At 43.7% G+C, this 12,451-nt stretch overlaps 1 protein-coding gene across 8 annotated transcripts in view; it reads left to right on the top strand.

Moving 5' to 3' along the window:
* REPS2 (RALBP1 associated Eps domain containing 2) overlaps positions 1-12,451 on the top strand; it is a 199,149-nt gene that overhangs the window by 164,852 nt on the left and 21,846 nt on the right. For all 8 annotated transcript variants that reach the window (XM_081043421.1, XM_081043426.1, XM_081043425.1 and 5 more), the window contains 2 exons: positions 5,739-5,822; positions 6,880-7,025. In XM_081043421.1, the coding sequence (XP_080899547.1) occupies positions 5,739-5,822; positions 6,880-7,025 (230 nt within the window). The remainder of the gene's footprint in view (positions 1-5,738; positions 5,823-6,879; positions 7,026-12,451) is intronic.

The raw sequence follows: 12,451 nt of genomic DNA, 5'->3' as shown, positions 1-12,451 counted from the left end.
TGAATGTTAATAGGAGTTACATGAGAAGAAGTTTTGTTACATGAAAAGTTACATGAGAAGAATTTTTGTAAGTAGATATGTAAGTTTGCTGGGTTAATCAAAGGTAGTGGCTCCCTTTACCTCACAGGATTTCAGAGCACGTGACTGCTGTGTGCTCTGAGTTTCTAAAAGGGAGATAGACTATGCAGTGTTTCTTAAGCTTATCTAATTCTTTTTCCCTCTGGGCTAGTGGCTGGCAAACTGTGAGCCACAGGCCAAAGCTGTCCCGCCACCGCCACCTGTTTTTGTAAATAAAGTTTATTGGAGCACAGCCTCACCCATTCATTGTATTGTCTCTGCTGCTTTAGCACTCAAGAGCAGGGTTGCCAAGTTGCAAATGGAGACCTGGAGACCCAGCCATCGAATGGCCTGTGCAGCTGAAAATATTCACTGTCTGGCTATTTACAGAAAAAGTTTACCAGTCCCTGCTCTAGAGAATTCGTGGATCTGGTATTCCCTGGAACCCCTATTTGATGGGTTGTTCTAGTACGGCTTTGTGATGACCTGCTTCATTTTACTCAGCTACTATGGTGACACATTTCTTTCCTCTTGCTTTTAACTGTTTTCTCTGTTAAGCATTTACCCATAAGATCAAAACCTGGGGTTCATGTGCCATTGTTCTTTTCTTTCACTTACCGCATTTCACCAATCACCAATGTCGCTCCAGTCTACAATGTAAATAGCTCTCAAATCTGCCTGTACTCACCCCCACCACACTGGTTTCAATGACCGTTATCTTTTGTCTTGTTTTCTTATTTGGCCTTCTAATTGAGTTCCCTTCCCCCAATGTGTATTGCTCCAATCCATTTTTCACTGGATCCAGATTAATCTTTCTAAAATACAACTTTAGTTAGATCACTTCCCTACTTAAAATACTTTGGGGGTCCCTGGGGGCCCTCAGGATAATTTCCAAATTCCGAACAGGGATGTCAACCAAATCTAGTCAGGAAAACAAACCACTCTAGGTATTTCACCAGAAGAGATTTCATTCAAGGAATTTAGTACTTAAACAAAAAGAATTGGATGTGTTGGAGGAATACAGATGAGGGAAGGGCACCACATGAGGGTTTGGCACAACTTTCTGAAAGTTTCAGACATTGTAAGAACTGAAGGATACAGTTCAGGGTGCTCAGCCTGCCTGCAGCACTTAAGCTGTGACTTGAAGGGAAATGGCCAAGGTCACTACAAGGCCTTCTGAGGGCTGAAACCCAGGCTTTTCTGCCCACTGCCGCCAGAAGAGCAATAACATGGCTTTTCTTTCACCTTCTTGGTTTCATGTGCATGACTCTAAGTGGCAAGAAAGAACTCTGTGGAAAGGAGATTCTATAAATGTAGTTCCCAGGCTTCTACCCCCCTGCAATATAGGGAAGGTCATAGAAGCAGAAGATGGTGCTGAGTGGCTAATAAACAATCCAGGGCAATGATCTGTAAGACCACATTTGATCCCCTCCACTGCCCTTCTCCAGCTTCCGCTCTCCCATTCCTCTCCACTGTTCACCCTTATTCCACCCCACTAGACCTCAAATTCCAGACATACTAGAGTGGTGGTTTTAGAAGCCCCAAACAATTCACATTTATTATCTCATGATTTCTGTGGGTTAGAGATTCAAGAGCAACTAATCTGGGTGGTTCTGCTCCAGGGTCTCTTGTTGGGCTGTAGTCAAGTTGTCAGTCAAGGCTGTAGTCATCTGAAGGCTCGACCCCACATGGCTGTTGGCAGGAGGCCTCACGTCCTTGCTACATGGGCTCCTTGTTAGGACTGCTAGAGTGTCCTCACAGCATGGCAGCTGGCTTCCCCAGAACAAGGGATCTGAGAGACGAAGGAGGACCATCCTACAGTGCTTAACCCCCTCTTCTGGGAGCACTTTACTGGGTGTCTCAGGTCCAGTTCTCTAGAAGCAGAACCTGACATTCTTGGAACGTGACACATCAAATGAATGAAATAAATATCTGAATAACTGAATAAACCCTTCTGGTAGAGAATCAACATGCTTAGCCTCTCTGGGCTTATGTCCATTTCTGGGGAGCCAGCTGAGCAGGAGCCATGTTGTCCTGTCAACCATAGCAATGGGCAAAGCCCCAGAGCAGGTCTCCACATCCTGAGTAGCAGCACCTTTCAAATTCATGTGACCTATCCAGGCTTTTTGTTGCAAAATTAGAATGAAAATATATTTCTCATTTGTGGGTAGGGGAGTATTAATATTAAAATATGACATATATTTTTAAAAGGAACCTTAGCTCGAGTTTCAATGAGCTCTTGGCTAAAAGTAAATTTTTCCTGGCTTGCCACATCCTGGCTGGGTACATGTTGTTACACATGGAGCAATGAGGGAAGGACTGCCATTTGCAATATTAATTGTAATCTAAACATTTGTTTCTTTCACAAGATTCAGGCATTGGATTTCAGCTTAGATAACCAAAACTTTTGGACAAGGGTGTATTGTCCATATCGATAGTAGAGTTTTTCCCTCTTTCTCTAACACATGGAGCAAAAAGGGAGCCACTGAGGCCCCCCTGCTTTCATGGGTTATCATACTCCCCAAATCGTTCACTTCAAAAAGTCTGAAGAGAAGCAAAGAAATCTCCCTGGTTTGTTCTGCTTTCCAGCTGCGAAGTCTAATGTAAGGCTCATACTATTTTCCTGAAGTGAAATAGTTTATTGGGAAGAAAGGGTTTTTCATATCTAAATCTCATATTTAATTTTTTGGGTTTTTTTTGTTTTGTTTTGTTTTGTTTTTAAACCACAAAGCTAGTTTTCCTTCCCCATCTCTTTTCCTGGGATAGTTTCTGGCTCTGGTGACGTTGTGCCTTTCCAGGACCTTCCCGATTTCTGTGTTCCAGGCCCCTCATGAGATTCAGTCCTCTGAATGTTCAACAAATGGACCCATTTAGAATTAGTCATGAAGTAGTAGAAAGGGGTGGGGAGGTCTTGAGTTTCTTTGTAAGGAGATTGGTGGTTACACCTATCCTGACCTAACAATGGGGAGTTCTTTGTTACTAGTCACAGAGCTAGAAAACCGAGGCCCTTGGATGCCATTTCAGGAAGGTAAATTTGTAAATGAAAAAAATATCAGATTGGTCTCACGACTGCTTTCTCATCCTTCCCAACCCCCAACCAATTGTTGTTTGTGGTTTTAGAGATGTTTAAGTGAAAACAAAGGTGATGACAAAGACACTTGAGTACTTTTGCTGTATTCAGGATCCTCATTTTGTTCAAAAGAGAATCCAAATGGTCGTTTTCCTCAGTATTTCCACAAGGAAATTTCACTCATCTCCCCAGGAAAGGGAGTGGTAGGGTAAACGCTTCTCTCTGTCTGCCTGATGGTAGAGGGGAGCTGACTGATTGAAAAGCAGAGTGGCTGGCCTGTGACTCCTTTCTTCTCTGCTTGGCCAGTGGGACATGCAGTGCACACCCACAGTCCATGCAGGGGGCTGCGCCCATGGGCTTGGGGCCAGAACATATGGGTTCTGAGCAACAGATTTTCATGCGGAAGGCAGGAATTGGTCCTCAGGTCCAAGCTGCAGTTCTTTAGCACAGCTCATGGGCTTATTGGGCCCTCACTCGGCCATCAATAAAGTGGACAGTAGGGTAGCAGAAGTAAGACGCCATTTGCCAGAACCCTCAGGGGAGGTGGGTCTGCATCATCCAGACTCCTGACACTGAGTGGCTCCTGGATGGCCTCGCCTAGGTGTTTCCCACGAGCTTCAAACTCACTATGCTGAAAAAGCAAGCTCCCCCTCACACCTGCTTCTCCCACGCTTCCCATGTTGGCGATTGGCCTCTGTGTTCTTGAGGTACCCCAGGCTGACATTCTGGGGGTCGGAGCGTAAGAGGCCTTTGAAGCCTCTTTTCTCACCATCCCTATGCAGTGCCCCTCTGCTTGGCTGCACCCTGCTTATCACTCAGTTCTCCACTGGGACATCAGCTTCCCCTGAGTCTTTGCTGACCCACAAGGCTGGATACTCCTGGAACCCCCACACTTCCCTACCATCGTCCTAATTCCACTCAGGCATGTTTGGCTAGTCATTTCTGCCTCCTGCTAGACTTCACGTTCCTCCTTGAGTACCAGTGGCAGCATAGGGCCTGCCTGTAGTAGCTGTTCAATAAATAGTTCTCGGCCCAAGAGTAGCTGATGCTGTAGAGCGTAGTGTCACAAAACCAGCTTGGGACCTGAGGCCTGGTTCAGAAAGTGCTATTTGTGTGATCTTGGGTGAGTTGCTTAATTTCTTGATCCTCAATTTCTTTACTAATAAGATGGGGATAATAACCACTTCCTAGGCTGCGATGCTGAAATGCAGTAATCCATGCAAAGCACCTAGAGCCATGTGTAACACATAGTAAGTGTTCTGCGTTTTGTAATATCTATTAATAGTCATCATAATAATATAGTCAGCCTTAATGAAAAGGAGAAGGCTATATAACAAAAAAATTGGAACTAGAAATCAGGCATGCTGAGTGCCTGCACAGTAGGTTTAGAACAGGTGGGGAGTTGGTTGGGAACCGAGATTTCTAGCTCAGGCAGTAAAAATGGAGGAGCAGATGGGATTACTCTGGGAAAGAATGGACAAAGAGGGGAAAACGGCTCAGGGGAACTGAAGACAGAACCTTGAGAAATCTTAAATGTGGGGATAAGAGGAAGCAACAGGAAAGAAAGTAGGAGACCGTGGCTTATCAGATGCCAGGGTCCAGGGTTTTAAAAGGTAGTCAATGGTGCTGTGCTGAGCAGAAGGTCTAGAGAAGACGAGAAGAGGCAACTAGAATCTGCTTAATGGGAGAGCAGTGGCACTCTTGCGGACAAACCTTTTCAGAAGAGGCAGGAAGGAAGAAGCCATACACACAAGGTTAGAGAGGGCCAGGTTAGGGATGACGTGGGCACACGTGTTCTGTGTGTGTGTTTCTGTAACGCAGGTTCGTGTGTGAGTACAAGACCGATGTCAGTACAATTGTTGGTTCACATGGAGGGTTTTTCTCTCAGCATGTTATTTTGCATCAGTGCCTGATAGCGAAGTAGTCGAGCACAGCTGAATGTGGTAACTTCGGAGGTAGGGGGGCGTGGGGAGACATGGCGCCCAGGCTTCCTGGGTCTTCGCTTGGCTGTTGGGTGCCTGCTCTGTCTGAAAGGGCTCTGGGGGCAGGCCTTAACCATCTTTGTGAATTCATTCACTGATTTTGTAACACTCAGCAGCCAGAACCCTCTTTGTTTACTCCTTCCATCACGCTTACACCCCACAAACTTATTTAAGGTAAAAAGTCACTTTTAAGGTAAAAAGTGTACTAGACTGTTTCTTTATTAGGAATTTAATATGTTTTTTAAATTTCTGTGTTCTTTATTATGATTAGTATTTTTGTTAGTCTTGGGTTAAATTTTTCGTTTCTTTCCCAACCCTATTGCTCTGATAAGCCTTGCTGTTTTTAGTTTGAACTCGTGAAGTGTTGGTTTTTCACAATGCATGTGTCCACTTATAGATGATATCCCCATGACTCCTTTTCCTAAGGTTGAGCAATGCTGGAAGGAGGGACGGGAGGGAAGAGCAGGGTCTATGGAAGGTCTTCCCAAGGATCAGCAGACCTGCCCATGCTGGGCTGCAACTTGGTCTAAGTCCGTTTCCCCGTAGTGACTATTTTCCTGAGTGCTCTTCATGGTGTATTTGGATGGTTATGGTTTTGCATATTTATCCTCTCTGATCTTTTGCTGCAGTCTGAACAAGCGTCCGAGGCTGAGTTACACCCCCAGCTGGACAAAGGCCCCTCTCAAGCTGCAGAGAGTAGTCCAACAAAGAAGGTATGGCCAGCACGGATGTGCCACTGTCGTGGTGCCATGAGCCCTCCCCTGGGCCTCTGTCCACACATCTACTCTTTAAGGTTCTCAGGTCCTGACGTGAATGTTAATGACCCAGATTTCCTAGAATTGCGGTTCTTTGTGAAACTGGGGTCCTGATGATTCCTAGGCTGGACCTTGATGTTGCTGACAATTTGTACTTTCCTCTTCAGCCTCTCAGCTCAATATGGCAGCCTTGCTTTTGGCAAGATGAAGGGTTGCGGTGGGGAGGGATAGTAGCCTTTAGCAGAACCTGGCACACTGCTAAGCCTCTAGGAAGGCCTCTGGAGGGCACGGTAGTCCCCCACCTCCATCTTTCTGCTGTGGTCTTTGCGTCCCAGTGTCTTCACCTCAGCCCAACCGTGTCACTGAGTCACGCGTCACTTGCTCAATAAGCAGCACTCACTGTACTGTCCTTTCATCTTCTCACCCTCTTCCGTCCTTCCCCATTTTCTCAGCCCCTTCTCCCAGGACAGAGAGCAAGCCCTGGGCTCGGGAACAAAGGTGAGGCAGGCGCCTCTGACAAGCATGCCAACTGTCTCCTTCCAGAAGACACTGGCTCTCGAGCTTGACTTCATGTAGGAATTGGGGGTAGGAGAATGCTGAGTATATGACTAAACCCATTACAAAACTTATAACACAGCCCAAAAAGCCCAAAGTGAGGCAAGAGCGAATTTTGTCTTTAGTTAGAAAAGGCTCTGTGGTGTAAGATGTGCATAGCATTTAGAAAAGAAAGGAAAGGGGGGGGGGGCTGGAGTCTCATTCATGTTTTTCCAGGTGACAAAAAGAGGTAATAGGCTGCAGGCATGAAAAAAAATGAGGAAGAAAGAAAATCCCCTGGAATCTCATGCCCGTGTCCCTCCAATTCTTGCTGAGCCATGAATTGTCGAGTGTGGAGTTTGAATAGAGCACATGCTTGACCTTGGGGATGGGCTTAGAGGAACAGAGGGCATTGGCATGATGGGGGAGAGCATTGAATTTTTCAGCTTTTTGCATTTTTCATTTTGTTTGTAATCTGCAGGATGTGACATATTCTCAGCCCCCATCAAAGCCTATCCGTAGGAAACTACGACCTGAAAATCAAGCTACAGAAAACCAAGAGGCGTCTACCACCGTTGGCGGGCCAGCTTCTGTGGGAGCCGTGAAACCCCATCCAACAGTCCAAAAGTAAGTAGAACAGATAAGTGAGAGCAGGGTCGGAGACTTGCTTTTACATCTTCATGTACATGTTTACATTTACACTCATACCCATAAACAGGCGTGTTTTTATGGTTGTAGTCTTCATCTCTACGATAGGATTATATTTTCCCAGTCACATAGAAAGAGGCTTTCTAAGCTGTGGGACTTATCCTGACCCAAGGGACACGCCAGGACAAGGTCGTGGTGTGTTTTGGTTTGGTTGGATTTCTTCTCTTCCTCTCCTTCTGATTTCTGTCTTGTATGGCCGTCATTTTCTTGGGAAGGAGACAGTGATGTGTCAGTTTTCCCTCCTTGCGTGTGTTACCTGATGTTTCCCTCGGGCAATTGGCTAGCTTCATGACCCTCAGACCCAACTTTCGTAGACATGGCATGCGATTTTTTTAATTAATTGATTTTTAATTATAATCGACGTATAGTTTTATATTAGTTTCAGGTGTACCACATAGGGATTCAACATTTATATTCCTTACAAAGTGATCACCACGTAAATGTAGTACCCATCTGTCACCGTACATAGTTATTGCGATGTTATTGACTCTGTTCCCTATTCTATATTTTACATCCCTGTGATCTTTTCAATCCCCATGAAGAGTTTCTGTTGTTTATCTTCTCAGCACAGAATGGTCACCTGCAGAGCCTCCAAGATATCTATGTAAGCAGCTATACCTGACATTGGAGGGGGCAGGGACCGTAAGCAGTGCTCTGGACAAACCATCTTTCTGCAGAAGGCTTTGGCTTTAAGAAGGGCGATCACTTGCCTCAGTTTCCCTGTCATGAAATTGAACCAGGTGTTGAGGGCAGAAACCTGCTGTGCATGATTTCAAGTGAGCCCAACTGGCCACTAATGTAAATGGTCAAGATACATCATGACACTGCTCTAGGGGCCTTGCAATCTCAGTGGCTGCTGTGGGTTTTCTCCTGCTTACATGGTGATGGAAAGAAAAGCAACAGGTTCTGTGGGTGCAGCTTGCCTTTGAAGCCAAAGCCCCATTCTGAATCTGGGCAGCCCTGCTTTTGGTTTTGGTTTTTCCGAACGGACAGTTCCCTGGTGCTGTCAGTGCATAAAGGAAGTAGATTTTGTCCTTAATGATCATCTGCCAGCCACCCTCAAGCCTAGAGGATAGATCTTTATGAGGGATAAAGATGGCTAAACTTTCCTGTACTACCCCAGCTTTGCACTAGCTTCACATGAATGCTAGTTAGTCAGTGGAGGCTACAACATCTTCCAACGTGGATCGGCAGGGCAGCTGGCCGAGTTCACGCAGAGATCTTTTTCATTTTCTTTTCTTCATCTGTTTTTAACAGTTCTATGAAGATATAGTTCACATAGCATACAATTCACCCTTTTAAGTGTACAGTTCAGTGATTTATAGTATATTCACAAAGCTGTGCAACCATTACCACAATCTAATTTTCAAACATTTTCATCACCCTGAAAACAAATTCTGTGCCCATTAGCAGTCACTTTCCATTCTTTCTTCCCCCAAATCCTAGGCAACTACTAATCTAGTGCTTTCTATCTTTATAGATTTGCCTGTTCTGGCTATGTCGTGTAAATGGAATCATACAAGTGGCTTTTTGTGACTGGCTTCTTTGATTTAGCATAGTGTTTTCAGGGTCCAGCCATGTTATAGCCTGAATCAGAACTTAACTTTTTATTGCTGAATAATGGCTCATTGTATGGATAGACCACATTTCAGTCATCCATTCATCAGTTGATGACCATTTGGGTTGTTTCTCCTTTTTCTGCTATTAAGAATAATGCTGCTATAGCATTTGTGTACAAGTTCTTGTGCGGACTTACATTTTCAGTCATCTTGAGTATATACCTAGGAGTGGGATTGCTGGGCCTTACGGTAAGCCTATGTTTTACAGTTTAAGGACCTGCCAAACTGTTTTTCACAGTGGCTGCAGCATTTTACAATCCTGCTAGTAATGTATGTATTAGTTCCAATTTATCGTCCTTGCCAGTACTTATTATTATCTGTTTTTTTAAATTATAGCCATCCTAGTGGGTGTAAATAAAGTGTATCTCGTGGTTTTGATTTGCATTTTCATGACGACTAAGGATGTTGAGCATCTTTTCATGTGCTTATTGGCTATTTGTATATCTTCTTTGGAGAAATGTCTATTCAGATCCTTTGCCCATTCGTACTTGGATTGTTTATCTTTATTTTTAGTTATGAGTTCTTTACATATTCTGGATACAAGTCCTTTGTCAGTATATGATTTGCAGTTGTTTTCTCCCATTCTGTAGGTTGTGTTTTCACTTTCTTGACGGTATTATTTGCAATACAAAAGTTTTAAATTTTGATGAGGTCCAACTTACCAATTTTTTTCTTTGTTGCTTGTGCTGTTGGTATCATATCTAGGAGACCAATGCCTAACCCAAGTTTATGAAGATTTGTTCCTGTGTTTGCTTCTAAAAGTTTTATAGTTTTAGGTCTTAGATTGAAGCCTATGGTCTATTTTGAGTTCATTTTTTGTGTGTATAGTGTGAGGAAGGGGTACAACTTCATTCTTTTGCATATGGGTATCCAGTTGTCCCAGCACCATTTGTTGAAAGGAGATATTTATCTGCCAATTTAGTGACTGTCCCTCACCATGATACTCTGTCACTAGGTAAGTAACCACATGGTATCAGGCTGAGAGACCAGCACCCACAAGCAACACAAATCGTGCTAAAATGGCAGGGATGTAAGCTTTGGAATCAGGGAACTTCATATAACTTATTTTAGTCCACAGACCACTTTATTTTGGAGTGATAAGAAGCAAGTTAGCATTCATAACTTTTTAATCCCTGAAGAGACAGCCAGCCAGACACATGGTGGTTAGTCTATATGGTCCTTTCTCAACGAGGGTTCTAGGAGAGAATTAAGCTTTGAAGCCCTTAGACATCCATTGTCTATAGTAAATTAACCTCTCTTCTGTTCATCTAGAGCAGAGGTGTCCAAACTGCGGCCCACGGGCCAACTATGGCCCGCAATTCATTTTTAATTGGCCCACAGCAAATTCCAAAAATATATTTAGTTTACTTAAATAAACGAGGTGAGGCAATACGTATTTCACCTCGAGTGAGTGGCCCGGCTCTTTGTGCATTTTACCGCATATTGCCCTTGGTAAAAAATGTTGAAAAAAGTTTGGACACCCCTGATCTAGAGTCATCTCTACTATGTGTTATCTTTGGGGAAATTGAGAAAAGAGTCACAAGTCATTTTCTTAATTCTCTAACAGAACACTGGTTAAGAAAGGCTAAAAAATGGTCATGAGCTTTTTGGGAAACGAGCATCAGAACTGACCTATGATAAGAAACAAATTCTCCTTCAGATGTAATTATTGTCTACTCCATTTAGGGCAAAGGAACTAATAAACTGTTCCTTCTAAGTGAGCTGCTGAGTCCAGGTTATAAGTAATAAACAGCTCTCAGATTGTATCATCATTAATGAGCTTCTCATAGGAACAAAAGTGTTTTTTTGCAAAAATAATTTGGTTTAGTTGGTTTCCCTCCACATCTTGTATATTTGCTTTGGATGCACTTTGGGAAAATAGAATGGTCTGTGCAGTCTGGAGATAGAGGATGTTGTGTGACAGTAGTACGGCTGAGCCTATGCCAGCCTCTGTGGCCTCTGCTCTTCTCTGTAACCTCAGACAAGGTTATAGGGAGGTGTCCTGTACTGCCCCAGGGCATGCCCCGTAGCCAGTGTCTGCTCACCTGCATGGTGTTTGTTATGTGCCTGGGGTCATGTTCGGCAGTACTAGAATGTATGTGGGGTCCATGATTGGCATCTCAAGTGAAAACCTACCATTTTCAAGTAGAGAAAAGGCAACACAAGTTCAGTGCATAGAAGCTGTACTCAGAATTCCTTGTGAGAAACCAAGGCCCACGATGAAGGTTAAAAAGATTTTTCTCATCTAGAGACGCCAGTTTATAGTCTTTCAAATATTAGTTTAACTGCTTGAAGAAAAACCAGGTAACAATTGCTCCAATAACATAGAAATTAACTTATTTTGCATGTAAAAGTCTGAGTTGATGAGTGTTCCAGAAGCATAGGGTAGCTTTTTCAAGGAACCCAGGTACCTTCTGTCTTCTTGTTCTAGATCCCCATGGGGGTTGCCTGTATCCACATGGTAGAAGATGTCTCTCCATGGACGTGTTCCGCCTCCAGGCCCGAGGAAGAGAGAAGGAACAAATGGAGAGAAAACAGATTACTTTTTAGGGCATGGCTCGTAAGGGGCACATGTCACTTCTCTCTGATCCCTTTCGCCCAAACTTTGTCACATGGCCTTACCTACCTGCAAGGAAAACAGGGAAATGTCATTTCTAGTTGGATGGCCATGTGCCTAGCTCACACTAAGGATGATATGCAACTGAAAATAAGAATAGGCTTTTGAGGATACTCTGCCACAAAACCTTGAGTGGAACAGCGCTTCCAAGTACTGCAATTCTAAATTGATAGCATAATAAGCAATAGAACTGTGCAAGATTAATATCTGCTGAACTGTTATTCCTTCATCTTCCTCCTTGGAAACCAGGCTGGTTAGATCCCAGCCTGGAACAGTGAATAGCAATATTAGGAGAGTATGAACAGGCAGACTCTAGAAGCACTTTAACGAGGGTAAGGCAGGTTAGCCTTTGCTGAACCCTTGAGAGGTATGCTGGGCCTATTCCTATCTTTGCATTATTTAGGGCTCCTGTGGTTGCAAATAATAAAAAGCAACTTGAGGTAGCAAAACTATGTACTTCATTATAGGGATATAGGGGTGACTCATGAAAACTGGCAGCAGGAATGGACTGAAGAGATGACTGTAAACCTTTTGGGGCTCCTTCTAATTCTTCTCAATTTTCTTAGAGAGTTTTTTGTCATTTTTATCTATGATGACTTCTTGACCGCCTTCAGCTCCATAGATTACATTCTCACACTGCAGGGCCAGGCTAAACTGAACTCTTAGCCATAACTCACATCCCTGGGAGAGAGAATGTGGTCAGCTCAGCATGAGCCAGCATCCATGCAAGTGTGAAAATAGAGAGGAGGTTTTCTTAAGACAAATAGGACTGCCTGCCAGGAGCCCATCCCTGTGGAGGAGGGGGAAGGGGGTGAAGACAGTTCCCAGAGAAGGGAGAAACTTTTATAAGCTGAGCACACACAGTGTGGTAGTAGTTTAAGAAGGGGCATCCAGTTCTTATCAACAAAGTTTGTAGTTTTTTTAAATCTTTTATTTTGAGTATAGATTCAAAGAAAATTACAGAAATAGTATAAAGAAGTCCTGTGTATCTTACACCTAGTTTCTCCCAATGATTGCATTTTACCTAACTATAGTATAATATCAAAACCAGGAATTTGGCACTGGGAAAGTGTATGTGTATACAGTTGGCCCTTGAGCAACATGGGAGT

Source organism: Rhinolophus hipposideros (assembly GCF_964194185.1).
Source record: "Rhinolophus hipposideros genome assembly, chromosome: X".
Lineage (NCBI taxonomy): Eukaryota > Metazoa > Chordata > Mammalia > Chiroptera > Rhinolophidae > Rhinolophus > Rhinolophus hipposideros.
This window is presented reverse-complemented; position numbering and strand designations above follow the sequence as displayed.